Genomic DNA, 20,955 nt, shown 5'->3' on the forward strand with positions numbered 1-20,955 from the left:
TTATTTGGTGATTTGTATTGAATTTTAAGGGGAAAAGGTGCTGTTCACAAAGGGAGCAGAGTCATCAATTCTACCGAATACTACAGGTGGAGAAATTCATAAAACCAGGCTACACGTGGACGAATTTGCACTGGTGAGTTTAACTGTATGATCAGAACAGCTCTGTGTTAAAGGCATGGCCAGGAGTGCAAAAGCTAAATATATGCTTATAGCTTGTGTGTGTTTGTGTATGTCTGTATTCACTCATGTTTGTCTGTATATATTTTAACACTGTTTGGGGTTGCTTCAGTGCTGGGCTCTTTTGAATAGACCAGGTCTTAGAGAAACGGATACATGTAAGGCAGGGAAACGGTACCAAAGACGTTGATTTTAATTAACTGTGAAGGGGTGAAAACAACAGAAAACCAAATTAAATCCAAGCTCCTTTTTGTGCCTAAATAGTTTTCCATAGGTTCTTTTGTAAACACAAAACAAATACAAAGTCAAATGGAGCCAGCTAACAGTCCAACTCAGAATCCACAATCAAAGTCCAAAAGCAGGGGTTTGTTATCATAGGTACTCTCCAGGGTCTGCTACCTGGCCAGGCGGCATATTTTCTATCTTTTGGTCTCTTGCACTCCAACTCCTCAACTCCCCAACAACCAGAATATCTCTTCTTCCTGCTGTTTTTCTGGACCATTGGCCAATCCCAGGAGACCCAAGAGCTTCTGGGAGATGGTGTTGGCCATTTTGTGCTCCTTCTAGCACCTTGCTATCTAGGTGTCTGTGTGTGTACTTAAAATACCACACCCTTCAGGATTGTGGTTATTTATATCACAGAATTTTCGCAACCATGGAAACCCCTACAGAGCCTAAACCTCACCCTTCTGAGAAAATCACAAGCACACCATGAGTTTAGTAAATGTATGAAAGGGCCACTATGTGAAATAATGGAAGAAATTCCTTTTGAACACCTCAATTTAGAACACCTCAGTTTGCATTGAAATTTACAAAGTTTAATGTCTCAGTGTACTCATAGAACAAATAAACAATTGGAAATAAAAAAGAATTTTTTTTTTTAACAAAATTATACTCCTTAAACTGACACCAAATCCATGTGCTTCTATTTAATCCCATGTGTACTCTTCACTGTTGTGTTATTTGCCAAGCGTTTGGTATCCCATGAAAGCGGAGACTCTCAGCTTTCTAACAATTTGAAGCATTCTCTGATGTGAAAAATTTGGTTTTTATATGCATTCTGAAATTGGGGGGTGGGGGGATACTTGGTCTGAGTAAGAATACAAAATCTTGACAATGATGACATATTCTGGAACCAGACAGTCTACTGATCAAAACAAGACCATCCACATTTTGGTAGAAGCAACATTCACCCATAGAGAGCTCAAAATGTCAAAATGGAAAACTGTTTACAGTGTACTAATACACAACGTTTTTACATAATTGTAAAATTCAGTGATCTGTGACTGTCTGAATGATACCCCCCTCCCCTGGAGCAGATTGCGCGTTTCCCACCTGGACTTTGAATGACGGCAGGTGATGACATGGAAACTGTAAATCTGATGTGTTTGAGAATGAAACACGCTGGTACCCAAGAGAATAAGCTTTCAAACGATGTGCACATTGTAGGAATACAGTGTAACTTCTATGCACAGGAGCTGCGTGAACACTGCCAAATAATGCTTAAGAGGGTGTAGTAACACAGTATAACCCATAACTCTGAAATGCACATTATTTTTCAGTGTTTGGTAACCTAAACTTTTTTTTTTTTTACCTCTGGCAGTTTACTGCTTACCTTTGTACCATTTCAGGTTATTCACTGGATTTGAACTGCTTCAATTTCAATAAAAACTGGAAAATGGGGGTGTTCTAAAACTTTTGAGTGGTAGTGTAATAGAGGGGGGGACACCCTCTATAAATAAAATAAATAACAAAAAATAATAATATTCTAATGCTGGTCAGTGACAAAATATTGTATCAGTCTGCACATTTGCAGGAAGATTAATTCCAATTCGTGTTTCTTGTTTCTCTGTGTTGCTCATGTGTGAATTTATTTTTCTTTCTTTCTCACTTTCACACTCTCCCTGTTACCCACACTTTCTTTCACTCTCTATTCTCTCTCTCAGAAGGGGCTGCGAACCCTGGTGGTGGCATGCCGGCGGTTCTCGGCAGAGGAATATAAGGTGGCGGCAAGCAGGCTGCAGGAGGCACGCACCGCCTTGCAGCAGAGGGAGGAGAGTTTGGCTGAGGTCTTCAGCTTCATCGAGAGGGACTTGCAGCTACTGGGGGCCACTGGCGTGGAGGACAGGTATGGGCACTGATACGCCGCTGAACATTGACTCACTCCTTCAGATGATTTTGTTTTTTCAGTTATTCACCCTGGTGTCAGGTATCTGTAGTCTTAACATTCAGACTTTCACTGTTTCACATATGTTTACCATTTAAATCTTTGGTTCAGTTTGTTATAAGTATGCAATCGAATGAGCTTTTTACCTTTCTTATATTATTTTGAATGGCTGAAAATGTGTTTAGTGGAGCACATCTGAAGCTCAGTCTTCCTTGATGAAAACTAATAAAGGAGCAGTGACTACTGCACTATACTATACTGCACTGCTTCTCATTCATTGTGGAGGGACCCCTCCTTGTTAAACGAAATCAGTTTTCTTAATAACAGACCTAAAAAAGATTATCATTAGCAGGATGCATTTTGCATTTTTATTACAGAGGGTTGCACTTTAAATTCCATTTGAGAGCTATGAGTTAGTTATTAAGCACAATTCCCCCACCCTCTGTGTGTCACTAACTGGATTTAAAAGGAAGGCTTATTGAAGTCAGTCTCACTCTAATTTTCTTTGGGTGGAAGTTAATCTTTTTAAGAAATTGGCACAAGACACTGAGAAGTAAACAAAATCACAAAGCAGAAACGCAACAGAAGAAATTGGGAATGTCATCAACAGGAGAATACTTTTTTGTGTGCGATCTGCCTATGAGGTTGCACTGTAACTCTAATTAAGCATTTGCTGTATTGGGGATGGGTGTGTGCCTGGAGGGAAAGGGGGACTTCAAACCATGGTTAACTTAATTGTTTCTGTATGCATGTTATGGCAGACTTGTATGTAACGATTGTACTATGAAGCAGAGATCCACAGCTGCTGTTGTGCTCAGGCAGCTGCTCCAGTTGTGATCATGTGACACAGGCCTCCTGCAGACCGTGTGAGAGTGTGAGCCTTATAGCAGAGCTCATCTCACCTTCAGTTAGCATAGGAGAAAAAAAATAACAGAACAAAAAAAATTGAATAAAGCCCTGAAGCATTTATTTATTTATTACCCTCTTACTAGTACAAAATGCAGGTGTTATTCTACCAATGCAATTCACTTTGAGGAGTTGCACTGTGAACAACATCCTGCCAGTGCTTCCAATTGCTCTCTGTAACAATGGCTTCATGAAACACCATCACCGATGAAGAATATATACTGTTACAGGTGCACCGTCGATTTTATGTGTTTAACGTTTTATATCCCAGGCTGCAGGAAAAGGTCCAGGAAACCATAGAAGCCCTGAGACTGGCCGGCATCAAAGTGTGGGTGCTTACAGGAGACAAGCACGAGACAGCAATCAGTGTCAGTCTGTCCTGTGGACATTTTCACAGGACTATGAACATCCTGGAGCTCATACAGCAGAAGTCCGACAACGAGTGTGCAGAGCAACTCAGGAGACTAGCTCGCAGGTGACTCTTATTGTTTTGTTTGTTTTTTCCTTTGTTTTTTTTGTTTTTTGTCCATCCCCCTTTTCCCCCTCCCCAGTTATTTTGCACACAAGCTAAAAAGATGTGGTATGTATTAGCACAGTCCTGTGACATGCTATGCCATATCTCCTCTCTGAAACAATCTCTGAATCATGCTGCTGTTTCTGTGCATACTAAAATCAATTGCTTAACCTCCTACCCTGTGTGGAAGTTTTGTGAAATGCTTCAGAGAATACAATTGCTGGGAGTCCCTTCCTTTTTGCTAAACAGTCATCTAATACAAGTTGGGCTTTAAACTGTGATATCTGAGTACCGTCTTAGAACAATACAGTACTTCCTCTCACATCTTTAGATTATTTTTTTCTTGAACTAATTGTAATAGTTATATTTTCCTAGGGCTGTGGAGTTGATTTTCATTACTCTTTCCTCTCTGTCCCCTCCCTGTTCCTGCACAGGATTAAAGAGGACCATGTGATCCAGCATGGGTTGGTGGTGGATGGGGCCAGCCTGTCCCTGGCCCTCAGGGAACACGAGCGACTCTTTATGGAGGTGTGCCGCAACTGCTCTGCTGTGCTGTGCTGCCGGATGGCCCCCCTGCAGAAAGCTAAAGTAACAGAATTTCACACTTAATTAAACCTAGCATGAGATTTTTCAGGTTTTTGGCGGAAGTCCAACATTTAGGCAATACTAAGGGCCATTTTTGAGAAGTGCAAATCTGATGAAAACATATATATGGGGGGTGGGTTGATATTTTTTGTGCATATATACACTACCGGTCAAAAGTAGAACACCTAAATATTTCCAGTTTTTATTGAAATGTATGCAGTTTAATGTCTCAATGTACTCTGAAATTAAAGCATAGAACAAATAATCAATTGGAGATAAAGAAATCATGGAAAATCTTGTTAAACAAAACGATAATCTAAATTTTTGACTTGTTTTGACAAGTCAATAATTTAGATTATCGTTTTGTTTAACAAGATTTAGGTAGCCACCTTTTTGCAGCTCGATGAGGTTTAAGTCGTAGGGTGGTCAATCGATAGTTATACACTTAAATGGTTAGATTATGCCTTAACTTATATATGTGCAATACCAAAACAACTAAATTGTGACTCTAATAGATGTCTTTTTACGTACCAAAACTTTTTTTTTTTTATCAAATCCGCCATCTTGGATTGTCTTTAACCAGTGTCATTAAAACGATGTTTTAAAACTTAATAAAAGTAAAAATATCAATAACTACCACATTTATCATAGTACAAGACCCTTGTCTAATGTTTGGATGTGATCGTTGATGCATTTTTATCGATTTGTGTGAACTACACCTCAAAACATCGTCAAATGGTGCGAGTCCAGCATTTGGCAAGAAACGGCACCGAAATGCAGCTCCACGTAGCCACTCCGAGTGTTCAGATTGGAATGTCGCAGCAGAGCAGAGACACTGATCCTCCACATTCCACTGCTAGAGCCGCCGCCATTCACACAGACTGAGCAGCGCTGAGCTGCGGCTATGCTTTGTGTATGCATCGGCACCATACCGCTGGACTTCAACACTGATTCGCAGTGTTGTTTGAATTGCAACACAAATACTGATTTATACAACACAATAAAACGTTCCTATAGTATAATCATTTAATTAGATGAGAAAGTAAAATATAATATGTAATATTATATTCAGTGCATCTTTATTTTCAGTTAAGTAGTGTGAACTACAACGCAAGTTCATTTTTTGATCAATAAATCGGTTTACTATTGGTTATCATGGTGTCCTGTTAAAACTGCGTATCTATTGCAATATGTTTGCAGCACATTACTGTAATGTGATCAAGTAGCAAGACAAATAACTGCAGGCACAATGAAAGGCTGTTTTCATGTGCCACTAAACAAAACAATGATATCAGTGTTTTATAAATACCACATTGATTGTAAATAGCTTACAATGTAATAGCAGACAGACATCCCTCTCACAACTGGCATTGTTTTTTGGAGCGGACTGCAGCTTACTGTGCAACTCTGCTGATACCTCAGGATACCGCCCATGCTTCAAGGTCAGGGGTTCCCAATGTCTGGTGATGGAGGGCTAATTTCCAGAGGTTGCATGGGATGGGGGGGCAGCAGAAGAAAATTAACCACCAATGAAAACTAAATATGTCCCAAATCATACCTTTTTATTTCCTATACATTTCTGTTAGGGAACATTTATTCAATTGTAATTGTTGTTTTATTATTTTCCCCCAAATCATATGTGCATTTTGTAACATAAAATGTTCAGAGTGTAAAAATATAGTAAAGGTTCAGAAAAGGGGAGGTTGAAGGTTTGCTATGGGGGGCCACACCAAACATCCTCGAGGGCCGCACTTTGGGAACCCCTGCTCTAGGTGATCAGCTAAAATCCTGCAGCACACTTTAAGAAGACTAGCTCAAATTAACTCCACTACCTGCACAGTCATGCTGTCAAAATCTGCAGTTGTCTCCTCTGTAAGTTTCTGAAGGACAGACTCAACATTCACTTCTACATCAAACAATTGAACATCTCTAACAAAACTCTGGCCGTCTGACTGCCATGCCTTCAGTTTGCAGACAAGTTCCTGATACCTGTCGTTCATCTCAAGAACATGCTCCTTTCCATGACAAAACGCTCAAAAGAGGCTGTCACAATTTTACAAATTAATCCAAGTGCCCTACATCCTGCCAAATACGGTCTAACATTTAGATCAGCAAGAACAGCTTCCACCAAATTGGTTTTCATGCTGAATTTCTCTACTGAATTCCAGCAAATCAGAGTGCAAGTAAAAAACCCAGCTGCATTGAAAAACATAACGTTGATTCTGTTATCTTTGAATGGTACCAGTGGCACAAATTCAGATGTATCCTGAAATGTCTTGAAGTGCACTAGTTTTCCACCTTTTTCACAGCCTCTTTCCTGCTTGCATACAGTTCTGATCAATTTAATTGTCCCGCTTTCTCCTACTGTTTTGTGTACCCAATGTAAGCACAAGCTAACTATTTTGTCTCCACCAAAAATGAATCTCTCTCAGATAGAAGTGTTACATCAGCCTGGTAGGCCAAACCATAAACTAGATGCAATCCACAGAAAAGCTCATTTACAAGTCTTAAGTTTAGCCTTATCAGCCTCACTGTGCTATTCAAAGTCTTCCACGATCTCTGGAAGAATATCTGATGTACACTGAGCAGAGCCTAATGTCTGTTCCCCGAGTCCTAAATGCATCCTTGTACCATCCTTAAAAAAATGACCTATTTTTGTTGTCCCATCTCTGCAGTGTCCAACCATTTTCTGTAAGAATTCTACTCTGTAGTCTTTCTGTGTACCACCCAGTTTTTTAAAAACTGCTCTTAACAACCTGAGATGCCTTATGTGTGCTAACTCCCATATAACTAAGTCCATATACACTTCATCCGTGTATCTATTTTCCATGTATGTTTCGTTCTTGTTCTCTAAGAACCTGACCAACTCTCCCTTCACTTCTTCATACTCGCCCTGCTAGAACAGCACCTCTTCATTTAACTCTCTAACCTTGTCTCCCACACTTAAGCTCTGTTCACCATCCATTGCAGATTTTCTTTTATAGTAACCAAGTTTCATGGTCTCCTTTCTTTTAGTATACATCTGCTTCTGCATATCTTCCTTGAGCACCTCAATGCTCTGCTATAACTTAGAATTAGCCAATGCAAGCTGATCTTTCTCCTTCCTAAACTGAAGTGCCTCTCTGCATTTCTTGATTTTTTTATCTCTACGTCTAATCCTTTTATTGATATTTCTTACACTTGTCCGGGCTAATTTGTCTGAAATGGTTCTCAATTATTATTTCAGTTTATCTATCTTCACCTTAGCCTCGTACAATGAACCCCCCCTGTCTTTTCTCTCTGTCTCTATTCAGTCTCTTTCATCTGCCAGAGCTTTACATTCTGAGGTCAAGTTGTTTACTTTCCTCATCTCTTTTCGTATCGCGTCAACAACAGAATCCACATTTTGCAAATTAAGCAAATGGCTCTCCGCGCTTCCTGCACCTGCATCTGAAGCCTTGTCATCTCCCAAGTCATGCACGATTCTTGCAAACGGCACTGTGACTCCTCCCACCTCTAATTCTGCTCTTCTACTGAATGTTGTCTTTCTGCTTCGATTCCAATGTCTTTACATACTTTAATAGCTCACAGCAACCACCCATATCAGGTATACATCTGTGCTATTGGTTTTTAACAAATCAGATATTAAATAAAAGCAAGACAAATCCACAACTAGGATTCAGTTTATTAGTTTCCTGTCTCTCATATACATTAATGCATTTTTCATTATAATATGGGCAATAATAAAACTTTACACTGCAAATGACTCCCACAGTCATATGCAACAACAACAAAAAACATACATTGACACAGTTAAGAGAGGAAATTCCAATCAAACCTGCGTCATCGCTTATTATAGAATGGAACGTTGGAATATGCACACGCTCCCGCTGCTGAGGGGAAATGGCGGTTCGTGTTCAAATTTATTTTTTCCCCCAGAAATATACGGCGTATGTTGTATTTAAAACCTTGAGAATTACAGAACCCAAAAAGTTTGGCTTAGGTCTGTATAAAAATTGAAAGGAGAGGGATACGGCCACCTCTCATACCAGTGGCGACACAGGCGTTTTATGTTCAGACTAGCAACACACGTGTTAAAGTAAACAAACCAATTTTTTTCTGACATCGGGTACAAAAAGGCTCTTAACATGCTATTGGTGGGAATGTAACCTCTCAAATGATACCTTCATTAGGGGTGTGCGTGAAACCACCATTTGGGCTTGAGCTCTTAGAGAAGGGGAGGGACTGAAAATCGTGGTGTTGCTGCGCCCTGAGAGGCGCTGCTCCCTGTCACTCAATACAGAGGCTTTTCACATCGGTGTGCAGAGAAAACAGCCTTTAGGTTTAGTAATAGTAATTTGAAAACGGCACACGTAAATGCTTGTAACCTCTTCATGGAGAGCTTCTTCACTCTGTGATAAATGCTGTTAGGGAATGTTCGACCTCCCTGCTGAAAGCTGTGCTGGCCATTTCATGATTTGGTTTTATACAGAGGGTTTGTAAATTATCAACCCATTACAGAAAGTCATTTTTTTATAACACAGAAATGTACATTATTTGTCAGTTTTTGGTAACCTAAACTTTTTTTTCTGGCAGTTTACCGATTACCTTTGTATCATTTCAGGTTATTCACTTAACTGCTTACATTTAAATAAAAACTGGAAATATTTAGGTGTTCTAAAACTTTTGGCCATCTACATATACACACACTCATGACAAATTGAAGGAAAAACCAACATAAAGTGTCTCAGCAAGGTGTTGGGCCACCATGAGCCACAAGAACAGCTTCAATGCACCTTGGCATAGATTCTATGAGTCTCTGGTACTCTACTGGAGGGATGGAACACCATTCTTCCAAAAGATATTCCCTCATTTGGTGTTTTGATGATGGTGGTTGAGAGCACTGTCTAAAACGTTGGTCCAAAATCTCCCATAGGTGTTCAATAGCATCTGATTCACATCATTTTCATACTCATCAAACCATTCAGTGACCCCTCGTGCCCTGTGAATGGGGGCATTGTCATACCATAAGAAAGTTTACAAACGAGAGGGGGCCATTCGACCCATCGTGCTCGTTTGGTGTTCATTAATATCTAAGTGATCCAAGGATCCTATCCAGACTATTTTTAAATGTTCCCAAACATTCAGCTTCAAGCACATCGCTGGGTAGTTTGTTCCAGATTGTGACTACTGTCTGTGTAAAGAAGTGTCTCCTGTTTTCCGTTTTGAATGCCTTGAAGCCCAATTTCCATTTGTGTCCCCGGGTGCGTGTGTCCCTGCTGATCTGGAAAAGCTCCTCTGGTTTGATGTGGTCGATGCCTTTCATGATTTTGAAGACTTGGATCAAGTCCCCACGTAGTCTCCTCTGTTCCAGGGTGAAAAGGTTCAGTTCCCTCAGTCTCTCCGAGTACGACTTTCCCTTCAGACCTGGAATGAGTCTGGTTGCTCTCCTCTGAACTGCCTCTAAAGCAGCAATATCCTTCTTGAAGTGTGGTGCCCAGAACTGTACACAGTATTCCAGATGAGGTCTAACTAGTGCATTGTACAGTCTTAACATTACTTTCCTTGTTTTAAATTCTACACTTTTGACAATATACCCTAGCATTCTGTTTGCCTTTTTAATTGCTTCCCCACATTGTTTGGATGGAGAAAGTGAGGAGTCCAAATAGACTCCTAGCTCTCTCATTCGTTACTTCATCTAGTTCTATTCCTCCCATAGTGTAATTATAGTGGACATTTATGTTACCTGCATGTAATGCCGTGCACTTGTCCTCATTGAATTTCATCTGCCAGGTGTTTGACAAGTTTGCTAACCATCCCAGAGTCCAGATCATTAATAGCAAAGGCGCTAGTACTGATCCCTGTGGAACTCCACTAACAACCTCACTCCAGTTAGAAGTGACTACTCTAATCGACACCCTCTGTTTCCTATACATCAACCAGTTCATAATCCATGTACTTACATTACCCTGAATGCCTACAGCTTCCAATTTGAAGATCAGTCTTTGGTGTGGAACCTTATCAAAAGATTTTTGGAAATCTAAGTATATCATATCATATGCTTTCACGTGATCTACAGCTGCAGTTGCATGTTCAATTTTTTTTAATAAATTAGTAAGACGTGATCTGCCTCGTCTAAACCCATGTTGACTATCTCCAAGAATATGGTTTTCATTGAGATGCTCCTCTATTTTCTGTCTAATAATTTTTTCCAACATTTTACAGGTGATGCAGGTGAGACTGATTCGTCTGTAATTTCCTGGCTCAGTTTTGTCCCCTTTCTTGTGGATTGGTATGACATTTGCTGTCTTCCAGTTAGTTGGCACATCCCCTGTTCTAAGTGTCATTTGGAATAATTGAGTTAGCAGCCTATAAATAATTTCCCTCATTTCTTTAAGTACTGTTGGAAATATCCCATCTGGCCCAGGTGATTTGTTTGTTTTTAATTCTGCTAGTCCCTTTAGTACCTCCTCCTCATTTATCCTGATCTCTCTTAGGGTTTGACTGGACTGATTGTCTACCTGTGGCATGTCATCTGTTTTTTCTTTTGTAAAAACCTCTGTGAAATACTAATTTAGAATATTTGCCACATCTTGTTCATTTTCCAAGATACCTCCATTTTTGCCCATTATCTGTTTCCTCCTCCTTTATTGACCGCTTGCTGTTGTAATATTGAAAAAAGCTCTTTGCATTGGTTTTAGCTCCAACAGCTATGTTTCTTTCTATTTCCCTCTTTGCTTTCCTGATCCCTTTCTTAAGATCTCTTTGCAGATGTATTTTGTTTCGTCACCATCCCTTTTGTATGCGCTATACAACATTTTCTTCCTCTTTATATTTTTTTACATACCTCTATTAAACCATTTTGGCCAGTGTTTTTTGTTCCTCAATTTGCTAAGTTTTGGTACAAATTGCTCCTGAGCCTCAAGTAGTATATTCTTAAAATATACACATCCATTTTCAACTAACTCTGTATCCAGTGTGCTCCAGTCTACCTCTTCTAAGTGCCGTCTCATACCTTCAAGGTTTGCTTTTCTAAAATTGTAGACCATTGTTTTAGACTTGGACCTTGTTTTTTGAAAGAATGCCTCAAAGCTAACCATATTGTGATCACAATTTGCCATTGGTTCTCTAACTACTGTCCCCCTGACTCTATCTTGGTCATTTGAAAAGGTCAAGTCAATACATGCGCTCTCTCTGGTTGGTTCCCTGACAAATTGAGTTAGAAAGCAGTCATTTACCATTTCAACCATTTCCATTTCTGCTTCTGTAGTCCCCACTGGGCTTTCCCAGTCTAAGTTTGGGAAATTGAAATCCCCCATTATAACAGCCACATCCTTGCTACATGCAGTCCTGATTACACTGTACAATGCAGCATCTTTCTGAATATCTGAGTTTGGTGGCCTGTAACACACTCCTACCGCTAATCCTCCAGATCTCTTGTTCAAAAGTATCACCCACAAAGATTCTGTTCCGTTACTGGGATCTAATACAAGTTCTTCTGCCTCAATGTCATTTTTCACATATAATGCTACCCCACCCCCTCTTCGATTTTGCCTGTCTCTCCTAAACTGTGTGTATCCTTCCAACTTGTATTCATCCCCATCATTTTCTGTAAGCCATGTTTCTGTCACTCCTACAACATCATAGTCACACGCCAGCACTGTGGCTTCCAAGTCTAACATCTTGTTCCTTATACTCCTGGCATTGAGGTACAAACATTTCAGGACTTTCCTACTGGCAGTTTCCCTTGGTTTTCTTTCCTTAGTGGAACATCTCCCATTGTCAGAGCTCCCTGCCCCCCTGGATCCTAGTTTAAATGATTCTCAATTTCACTGCACATACGCTCTCCCAATGCATTAGCCCCCCTTCTGTTTAGATGTAGACCGTCTGGTTTGTACAGGTCCCATCTATCCCAGAAGAAAGACCAATGCTCCATAAACCTAAACCCCTCTTCCCTACACCAAGCTTTCAACCACGTGTTAAACTTTCTAATCTCTGCCTGTCTCCCTGGCCTGGCACGTGGTACCGGAAGTATTTCAGAGAAAACTACCATGGAGGTTCTGCTCTTTAGTTTTGTTCCTAACTCTTTAAATTTGTCTTGCAGAACCTCTGTCCTACCTTTTCATATGTCATTGGTTCCAATGTGGACCATGACCAGTGGATTCCCCCCGGCTTTGGACAGTAGCCCGTCTACTAGTTTAGGGAGATCTGCAACCTGAGCACCAGGCAGGCAAGATACCATGCGGGTCTCCTTGTCACTAGAACACACTGTGTGATCTACACCTCTAAGAATTGAGTCTCCTACTATAACTACCTCCTTCTTCTGGGGGGGAGTGGGCACGATGGTGCTCTGGTGCTCAACTGCCCCCCCATCACCCTCTGAGCTGTCACTGTCCAACTCGGTGTCCAGCAGTTGGAACCTGTTGGGCAATTCAAGCTCTTGGGGTGTCTCTAGGGGTTGTGCACGCCCTTTTCTGCGGTTACGACCTACTGTACCCCAGCAGTTCTCTACGCTGTCATGCTCTAAGGTCTCAACTCTCCTAGGTTTTGGTGTGCACACCATCTCTCTCATGTGCTGATTGACCAATTCTTCTATATCCCTCATACAGCACAGATTGACAAGCTGAGCCTCAAGATCACGAACCTTGATCTCTAGGATTTCAACCTGCCGACAACGTTCACAAATGAAGCCTTCTTGGATGAGTTAATCCAGGAAGGCAATCATTCTGCAAACCTGACACTGTAGTGGCCACATGCTTCTAAATGTTACATTTTTTTTGTTTGGTAGCTGCTTCTAGTCAACTGCCTAACTTTTGTCAGCGAGAAACAGCACAGCTCTTTCTCAACAGCTGCTTTAAGTAGCTTTTGTCTACCTACCCCCAATTCACACCTTACTGGCCCCACCTGGCTCCTCCTGCAACAGAATTCCTGCTAGTCCTAGACAGAGACTCCCTTCTACAACCTGTTTACTTTCACCAACTCAGCAGCTGAACTGAATTGACTTCAATTTAGGCAAACTTAAAACAAAATGAGCAATGCTAAGACTATTCTGAAACTAGTCAAACAACAAGATGGCTACCTCTCACCTGTACTCTCCTGTCTCTCTCTGTGGCAACTTGTAAATACTTCTATTTTGCTTGACTGTGGTGAGTTTTGTCACCAACAGTGACATGGCGCAGTGGCCACGATGCCTATGGCCATGTCACATCCAGCAGTGAATATCTACAGAACCCTCAAGCCTACAAACATCAGTCAAAATTGATGAAGCCAAGTTGATGGGACACAAAACAAGGCTGCTGTACACCAATGAAAATGACAGCTTCACATGTCAGCCACATCATGACATTCCGTTATCTACCTCCATCACCTGACCAAACCTGTAAATTGCATTCTGCATCTTGAATGGCACAATAATGAAATCTACACTTATATGCTGGAATTAAGTGAAACATTCAGTTGAAACTTACATAATTGAAGCAAGCAATCAAGAAATTGATATTAATACATATTTCAAATGACAAAAAATGAAAACTGCAAATGTATACTACATTAGATTGAAATTGAAAATAACATATTTAATAACACATGCATTTAAACTACAAATGCCTGGTAAAATCTGAAACCTACTGATACAACATGGAAGCCTTAAAAGTTGCATGCAACTTCTAGTTTTATATCATTCTATTGCCAAATACTCTCATGAAATAGCCAAAACCGCCTGGCAAAGCTCCCTTTGAGACCCCCACCAGGGATAGTAGCCTAGGTTGTGTCTGTGTGTGTATATATGTGTGTGTATATATATGTATAAAAAGCGTAGATTGCAAAAGTTTTGTTCATTCATAATGGAAGTGAGGTGGTCTGGTATTCTTCAGTTCCGTCAGTGGCCACCTTATTTGCAGTGAGAGATAGTTCAACTGCAGTAAACAAAACACACTTACCTAACATGAGACACACTTGACAGGAATTTATAATTATTAAACAGTAAAGAAAGTTATTGGGTCTTAACAATGTTAACAATTCACTGTGACGAGCATGCTCTGTACAGGACATGCACTTTTTTCCGCGCTGTAATAAGATGTGCAGTAATGTGGTCACGGTCTGTTTCGCTCTAATGTGATACCATATAGACTGTATTCAATGCACATTACCATTTTTTGTGTATTCTCCTACACTTATTCATGCACAACATAATGTTTTTATTGCAGTTATTGATTATCCAATACTTTGTAGGTTGTAAGACTGTTAAAGACATCTCCAGAGAAGCCCATTACATTGGCGATTGGTGATGGTGCCAATGATGTCAGTATGATTCAAGAGGCCCATGTTGGTATAGGTAAGTATAGTACAGATGTGCTGAGGATGCTGATCTTGTTTAATTTTGTACATCTTTTATTATTTTACATTATTTTAATGATTTATTGGTATGTTTCTGTAAATAACAGGCAGTAATTCATAATTTACTTGTTTTATGACATTAGGGAAGTGATGTGATACTGCAGCTAAACCAGACTGATATGATGCTATCTACTTCAGGCTGCAGCTTTAAATGTAAAGTGTTGTGATTTTGTTTTTTGTTTCAATCACATTTTTCAGGGATCATGGGAAAAGAAGGAAGACAAGCAGTCCGAAATAGTGACTATGCAATTGCACGGTTTAAATTCCTTTCTAAATTACTGCTGGTCCATGGCCACTTCTACTATATTAGAATAGCAACCCTTGTACAATACTTTTTCTACAAGGTAAGTTCTGGAAAATCACTCAGATCCCTAATTATTTATTTTTCATTTTCCTATTGAATTTGAGTTGGTCATTGGTCTGGAAATATTTAAGTGGATGTTTCTTTTGTTTCCTTGTAGAATGTGTGTTTTATTACACCCCAGTTTTTATACCAGTTCTTCTGTCTGTTTTCACAGCAGGTGAGTGAGTTTTCAAAATGTATTTTGTAATACGTCATACCCTCTTGCTGTAATATCTGTACAGAAACATTTTGTTCCTACTTTGTGGGTTAGTTCACACTTAAGGACATTCATCAAGTATATTCAGCCACACACTTAAAGAAAAATAAAATGATACCTGTAAAACAATGAAGCTAACAAAAAGGCTTCAACTACCAGTCTGTAGGAATACTTACTGCAACATCTTGTATTATTTATATGATCCCACAGATTCATTGCATTGTTTCCTTACAGGGAGAATTTGTTTTCCTGGCCACAATTAATTGATTTCTTCAAATCCATGAATCTAGCATTCAGCACACTTGATATCATCAGTATCCAATTACATGTGTCTGATGAAGAAGATAAACTGAATGAATGTTGTTTTTTCCTTTTGGCCCAGACTCTTTACGACAGTGTGTATCTGACACTGTACAACATCTGCTTCACATCTCTGCCCATTCTGGTGTACAGCCTCTTTGAGCAGCTGGTTCACCCCCATGTGTTACAGAGCAAACCAGCGCTGTACAGGTAACCCACGCACTGCTTCTTACTGTGCAAGATGGTTCTGCAAGGCCTGATCCCTTTGAGAAAGGAGATCAGGACCCTGAAATTTCCTGTCTAGGCTTAAATCTGTCTGATCCCCTTTATTACTTTTTAACCCTAAGGGTGTAATTTGAAACAGGAATTTATGTATTCCATTATATATTCATGAAACTGTGTGTAATGCATAGGGCCCTGTGTTTTATAAAACATGCTGTCTAAGACTGCACATCATTCCTCCCTTCACAAGTTGGCCATCTAGTATATTTATTGTTATTTTATTTATTTTTTGACTAAATTAAATTGCAAAAGTGGAAAGGCCAGAGTGGGCTTATAAGGTACATTTAAGACCATGTGTCTCCCAAATAAGCCCACAAGAGTTTTAACAGTAAATACTTCAAATTGTATTGATTAAGCACTTAATATTTTATAGATTATTGAAATCAGACTTTAAATAACCAACCTAACCAATTAAAATTGTATTTTTATATTATCTGAGACTAATTTCCATCAAATGGAATTGTTGCACTTGTAGAGGCAATTTGCTCTGCTGGTGTGCTGGTTGTTGGGGTTGGGGCCAGGGCTGTTGGGGTTGTGGAAGTCTGATCAGGTGCTTCAGAAAAAGGAGCATGATTTGTTGACACTTGTCTGTCCACCGAGCTCTGGCTCACAGGGAGTATTCCAGAAGCTCTGGCTCACAGGGAATATTCCAGTGCTGTCAAAGCCACCAATGATGTTTTCTGTCTGCAGCGGAAAGCACATCAAGTTTCGCAAGGAATTCTTCCTTTCAAATTTTGTCCCTGCTAACACGGGAATGGCAGTGCAGTTCTTTCCTCCATTACCTTTTGACTATCGATCGGTATCGGGACGTTATGTCAAAAAAACATTATATTGGCTATTGGCCAATTTGCTTTAAAATGGCCGATTATATCTAACCGATATTTCTGTCTGATGGTGTGGCTTTTATTGTGTCTAATTAAGCATCCGATTTGTTCTATTCTAGTCATGTACTTTTAACAAAATATGAAAGATGCACAGGAAACTGCAATGCAGTTCCCCCTCAACCTGCTCTCGTTTTGTAGGTCAATAAATAATAGGAAAATATCGGATATCGGTATCGGCCCAGAATTTTCATATTGTGCATCCTTACTCTGACCTCGCCAAACACTGTCTTGTCCGGTGGCTGGAGGTTGTGCGTGAGGTGAGATGGGAGCCGGAGAAGCATAACCCTATTTACTCTGACCTTGGTCGCAAGTGCCAGGGAAATATCCGAGGCATGACTGTCAAAGAATTTAAACTCTTGGCAGACTCGCGTCAAAGATTTTTGACAAAAACAGCTTCTCAAAATCCTCTTGAAAATTATTTATCTGTGATCCGCACGAAATTCACAGCAAGCTTCCATCATGTTATGGCAGTCCCTAGAAGTTTTTCTCTGCCTACCCATTTTGTCCCTATTATGAAAATAAGGTAAAGTTCATGAATGAAAAGGATGTATTCTGAGTAATATTAATTCATTTAATATTACTATGGTTTCTGGGCTTAGTGGGCTTATTAAGAACAACAGTGGTCCATGGGAAATTATCCTCAATAATTTTATATCGAGTTAATGTAAACATGTAATATCTTTATAATAAATACATTTTTATTTTTTATTTTTTACAACTTAGACCATGTTTATTATTGTTGGTAGAACAAATTCAATAATTATTCTGCTTTAAAGCCATGTGCTAAAAGGGCACTGTTCCTTTAAAAACAATTACATTTTAAGATTATAATAATTGATAAAACAATATTTAATGTTCTATCTGAAGAAGCTTCTAAAATGTTTTGATTTACTATGGTCATCAACAGTTTTTCTAAATTTTTGTTGTTCTGCTGAATCTATCTGTGTGACCATCATTCTGACAGTGTCCCATGCTAGCTCCAGAAATCTATATTTAGAAATACAAAATAGTGCTTTTAAATTCATCATATAAGGTTTCATTTGATTTATTAATGTCTTAATTTTATAACTTTTATCAATATTCACCAAGTTTGGTCACCAAATTCCAGAAAAATTGCTTCTTGGGAGGGCCCAAGTTTTTGGGTGACTTCTGAAAATACTGCTGCACAGTGGCAGCACAAAGTCGTACATAACCTGATATCAAAAAATGTGATAGGCGCCAAATAAAAAGTAACATGACAGTAACAACTTTGTGCATTTGTTCTGAAACAGATCATCCTTCTTAAATGTCCTGTCTTTTTTGTATTTTCAAATAAAAGAGCAAGTGGGCTTAATTGGGTCACTTCCCCATATGTGTATATACTTTTGAATTACCCTGCCATGCTCACAGGGGCAGAATGAGGGTTTAGGAGCAGGTGGGGGAGAATGTTACTGGGACCCCTCTTACCAAATCATAGACCCAAAAAATAAGCATTACTATCGCTGTATATTGAATCAGCTTTTTTTTTTTTTTTTTTAATAATCTTTTCACACAAATTTTTTGGGCACAAATTGCAACATTTCCTTCCATCAAAACAACAGTATGGTTTAGAAAGTAAATTCATTATGAAGATTGCAAACTCAATCCAGTGGCCCCCCCTGTCAAAAATGGTGGGGGGTCCCAAAGCGCATAACTGCTGAGGAGCTTTCTCTCATACAGCACACACATATATAAACAACTTTAACCTACATGAATAACAGTTACTTATAATCATGTCATTATTTTAAATCTTAATTACTTTAAACTTCCCCTCCCTATGAAACCAAACGCTTTCCCCTCAACATAGTATTTAAAATAGATATATATTTGAGAAGTAATAAATGGAATCAAATTATCATTAGAAATTAACAGTGTATTAAATCTCCAGGGGGAGCAAGAAAGTGTGTGTGTCTGGAAAGGTGAGTTACAATACAAAGGGTGCATGGTCAGAAATTACTATACCATGATAAGAGCAAGAACTAATATGTGACTAAATATGCATCAGAACATCTGCTTTTCGTTACTTCCCCACTCTAAAAACACTGTTAACGCTGGGGACATATGCAAATACATGGGACAGCTTGAAGCTGAGTTCCCCTGATGATTCCAAGGACCCATGTTTTTATTTATATTTATAAAGCGACCTACAACTTCTATATTTTGAGTGGATGGACATCGATGGATTTGAATTGGAACTTCATGATTTCCAAAGCTTAGGTATCTGGGTATCAAAGTTCAAAGGTGGTGAACTTGAAAATGAAAGCGGCTGGCAAATCAAGATTGTGGAATGTTGGTCTTCCCTTCCTTCGAAATATGCGTGCATGAAAAAAGTAGCTTTTTCCTTGTCGGCATTTGGTGGTACTTACCGCTGTGAACAGGTGTTTTCACATATGAAAACTATACTAAGCCCAGTTAGAAGCCGTCTGTCCACTGACTATTCTGATGAGTGTTTGCATTTTAAGGACAACAAACTACCAGCCTAATATATCCAACCTTAGCAGTTCGAAGCAGGTCCAAGGAAGCCACTTAAAAAAACACAGGTTAGGATGAGAGACAATTTACTATTGTTTTATGTGTTTAGGTGCAAAAGACAGTTTGCATTTTATTATTCAATGTAATTTCTTTTAATCATCTGTATAATTTTAACAACTATTTTTTCAGTTATTTCACTTTTAATACTGGGCGCCACTGAGCATTTAGTCCAGTCACTGTATATATGCATTTATCTTTGTATTTGTAGTACTTATTGTCATTGATTGTTAGATTTGGCATTGTTTTAAATACATAAACAGGGTAACATATAGATGGCAACCTTAATAAGTATGCCCCCACCAGCACACCAACAGCTTAAAAAGTAAATATTTCAGAGTTTCTGCCCCAAAACGTTACCGATCCTTGCTCTAGGGTCTTGATTGGAACAAAGACACCAAACCGGTGTAGAAAAAATAAATAAATATTATCTTCTCTTATCGGTTGTCTGATATGTTCATTTTTAAGTGCAAGAAAATGCATCCCTTTCAGGAACCGATCGAACGTGATTTCCAGACACCGCACTCTCAGAAACAAATTATTTAAAATTATTGCATAAAACTGCACACATTCTCATCCACATTTTTATGAAACTGACCCTATGTTCGTGTGGTTATATGCATCTGATAATATATCAATACTCTGTTCAATACTACTATGACGTGGGGAAAAAGTTGTAAATAACTACCTAAATGTTTTATTTTATTTTCAATGAGTTATAATGTCAGTCTTAATTATGTTTTTAATGAATAATTAAGGCAATTTTTGGCCATAATTGAGCAATTTTTGTGAAAAAAAAAACAAAAAAAACTGTGATGACCCTCAGGGAGAATGACACATTTACATAACTAAGACTGCATTAGTATAGGCACAATACTCACTTTAAACATGGTTTCCTGATGTGTCCATACACATAATTTTCTCTCCCTCTCACTCCCATCACCACAGAGACATCAGTAAAAACTCTCTCCTCTCCTTCAAAACGTTCCTCTACTGGACATTTCTGGGCTTCTCTCATGCCTTCGTCTTCTTCTTTGGATCCTATGTGCTGATGGGGGAGGACACCTCTCTGATGGGGAATGGACAGGTGAGTGCTCAGCTTGGACCCAGGGTGCACTGTGCATGCTTCCAGTCTCTTGGATGACTAGATGCAGAAAGATGTTTGCTACACAAATACACCTCTCAAGCATTGGTTTGTTATCTGCTTGGGAGACACCTCTGTCTGGAAGGTGTAATGGGTTGCAAACTTCTGTTATGCTTAGAGGGGAATACTGTAGTTTGCTTAAACTGTCACATAAATAAAATGTTTGAGCATAAACCAAAACTTGAATAGTAGTGTCTTCAGTTTTTGAAGGAAATTAGTTGTCAATTAAAGTTTTTTAGTTTGGAAATGAGTGTTGAAAGCAGTTGTTTTAAAGCTGTTTTAAAGTAAAGCAGACTGTTTATCTACTTTTCATAAGGTCTAATGCAGTTCAGTCTTCTAGACCTCGCTGGTTTATATTGCCACCAAATCATGTTCCAGACCTGGGTCAATTGCAGATACTAATTGGTATTTGTATTTGAAAATAATATTTTCACTGTATATTCAAATAACCTGCCCCAAAGTATTTGAATAAATACTCCAAATACTTCTGTCCAATAGTATTTGAAAATACAATT

At 39.1% G+C, this 20,955-nt stretch overlaps 1 protein-coding gene across 4 annotated transcripts in view; it reads left to right on the top strand.

The window, feature by feature from the left end:
* The window catches only part of atp11b (ATPase phospholipid transporting 11B), a 146,963-nt gene that overhangs the window by 72,379 nt on the left and 53,629 nt on the right, over positions 1 to 20,955 (top strand). For all 4 annotated transcript variants that reach the window (XM_066708840.1, XM_066708839.1, XM_066708842.1 and 1 more), the window contains 9 exons: positions 30 to 133; positions 2,124 to 2,305; positions 3,522 to 3,725; positions 4,199 to 4,352; positions 14,559 to 14,661; positions 14,922 to 15,067; positions 15,185 to 15,244; positions 15,666 to 15,793; positions 20,245 to 20,383. In XM_066708840.1, the coding sequence (XP_066564937.1) occupies positions 30 to 133; positions 2,124 to 2,305; positions 3,522 to 3,725; positions 4,199 to 4,352; positions 14,559 to 14,661; positions 14,922 to 15,067; positions 15,185 to 15,244; positions 15,666 to 15,793; positions 20,245 to 20,383 (1,220 nt within the window). The remainder of the gene's footprint in view (positions 1 to 29; positions 134 to 2,123; positions 2,306 to 3,521; positions 3,726 to 4,198; positions 4,353 to 14,558; positions 14,662 to 14,921; positions 15,068 to 15,184; positions 15,245 to 15,665; positions 15,794 to 20,244; positions 20,384 to 20,955) is intronic.

The sequence above is a fragment of the Amia ocellicauda genome, chromosome 7, assembly GCF_036373705.1.
Source record: "Amia ocellicauda isolate fAmiCal2 chromosome 7, fAmiCal2.hap1, whole genome shotgun sequence".
Classification (NCBI taxonomy): Eukaryota; Metazoa; Chordata; class Actinopteri; order Amiiformes; family Amiidae; genus Amia; species Amia ocellicauda.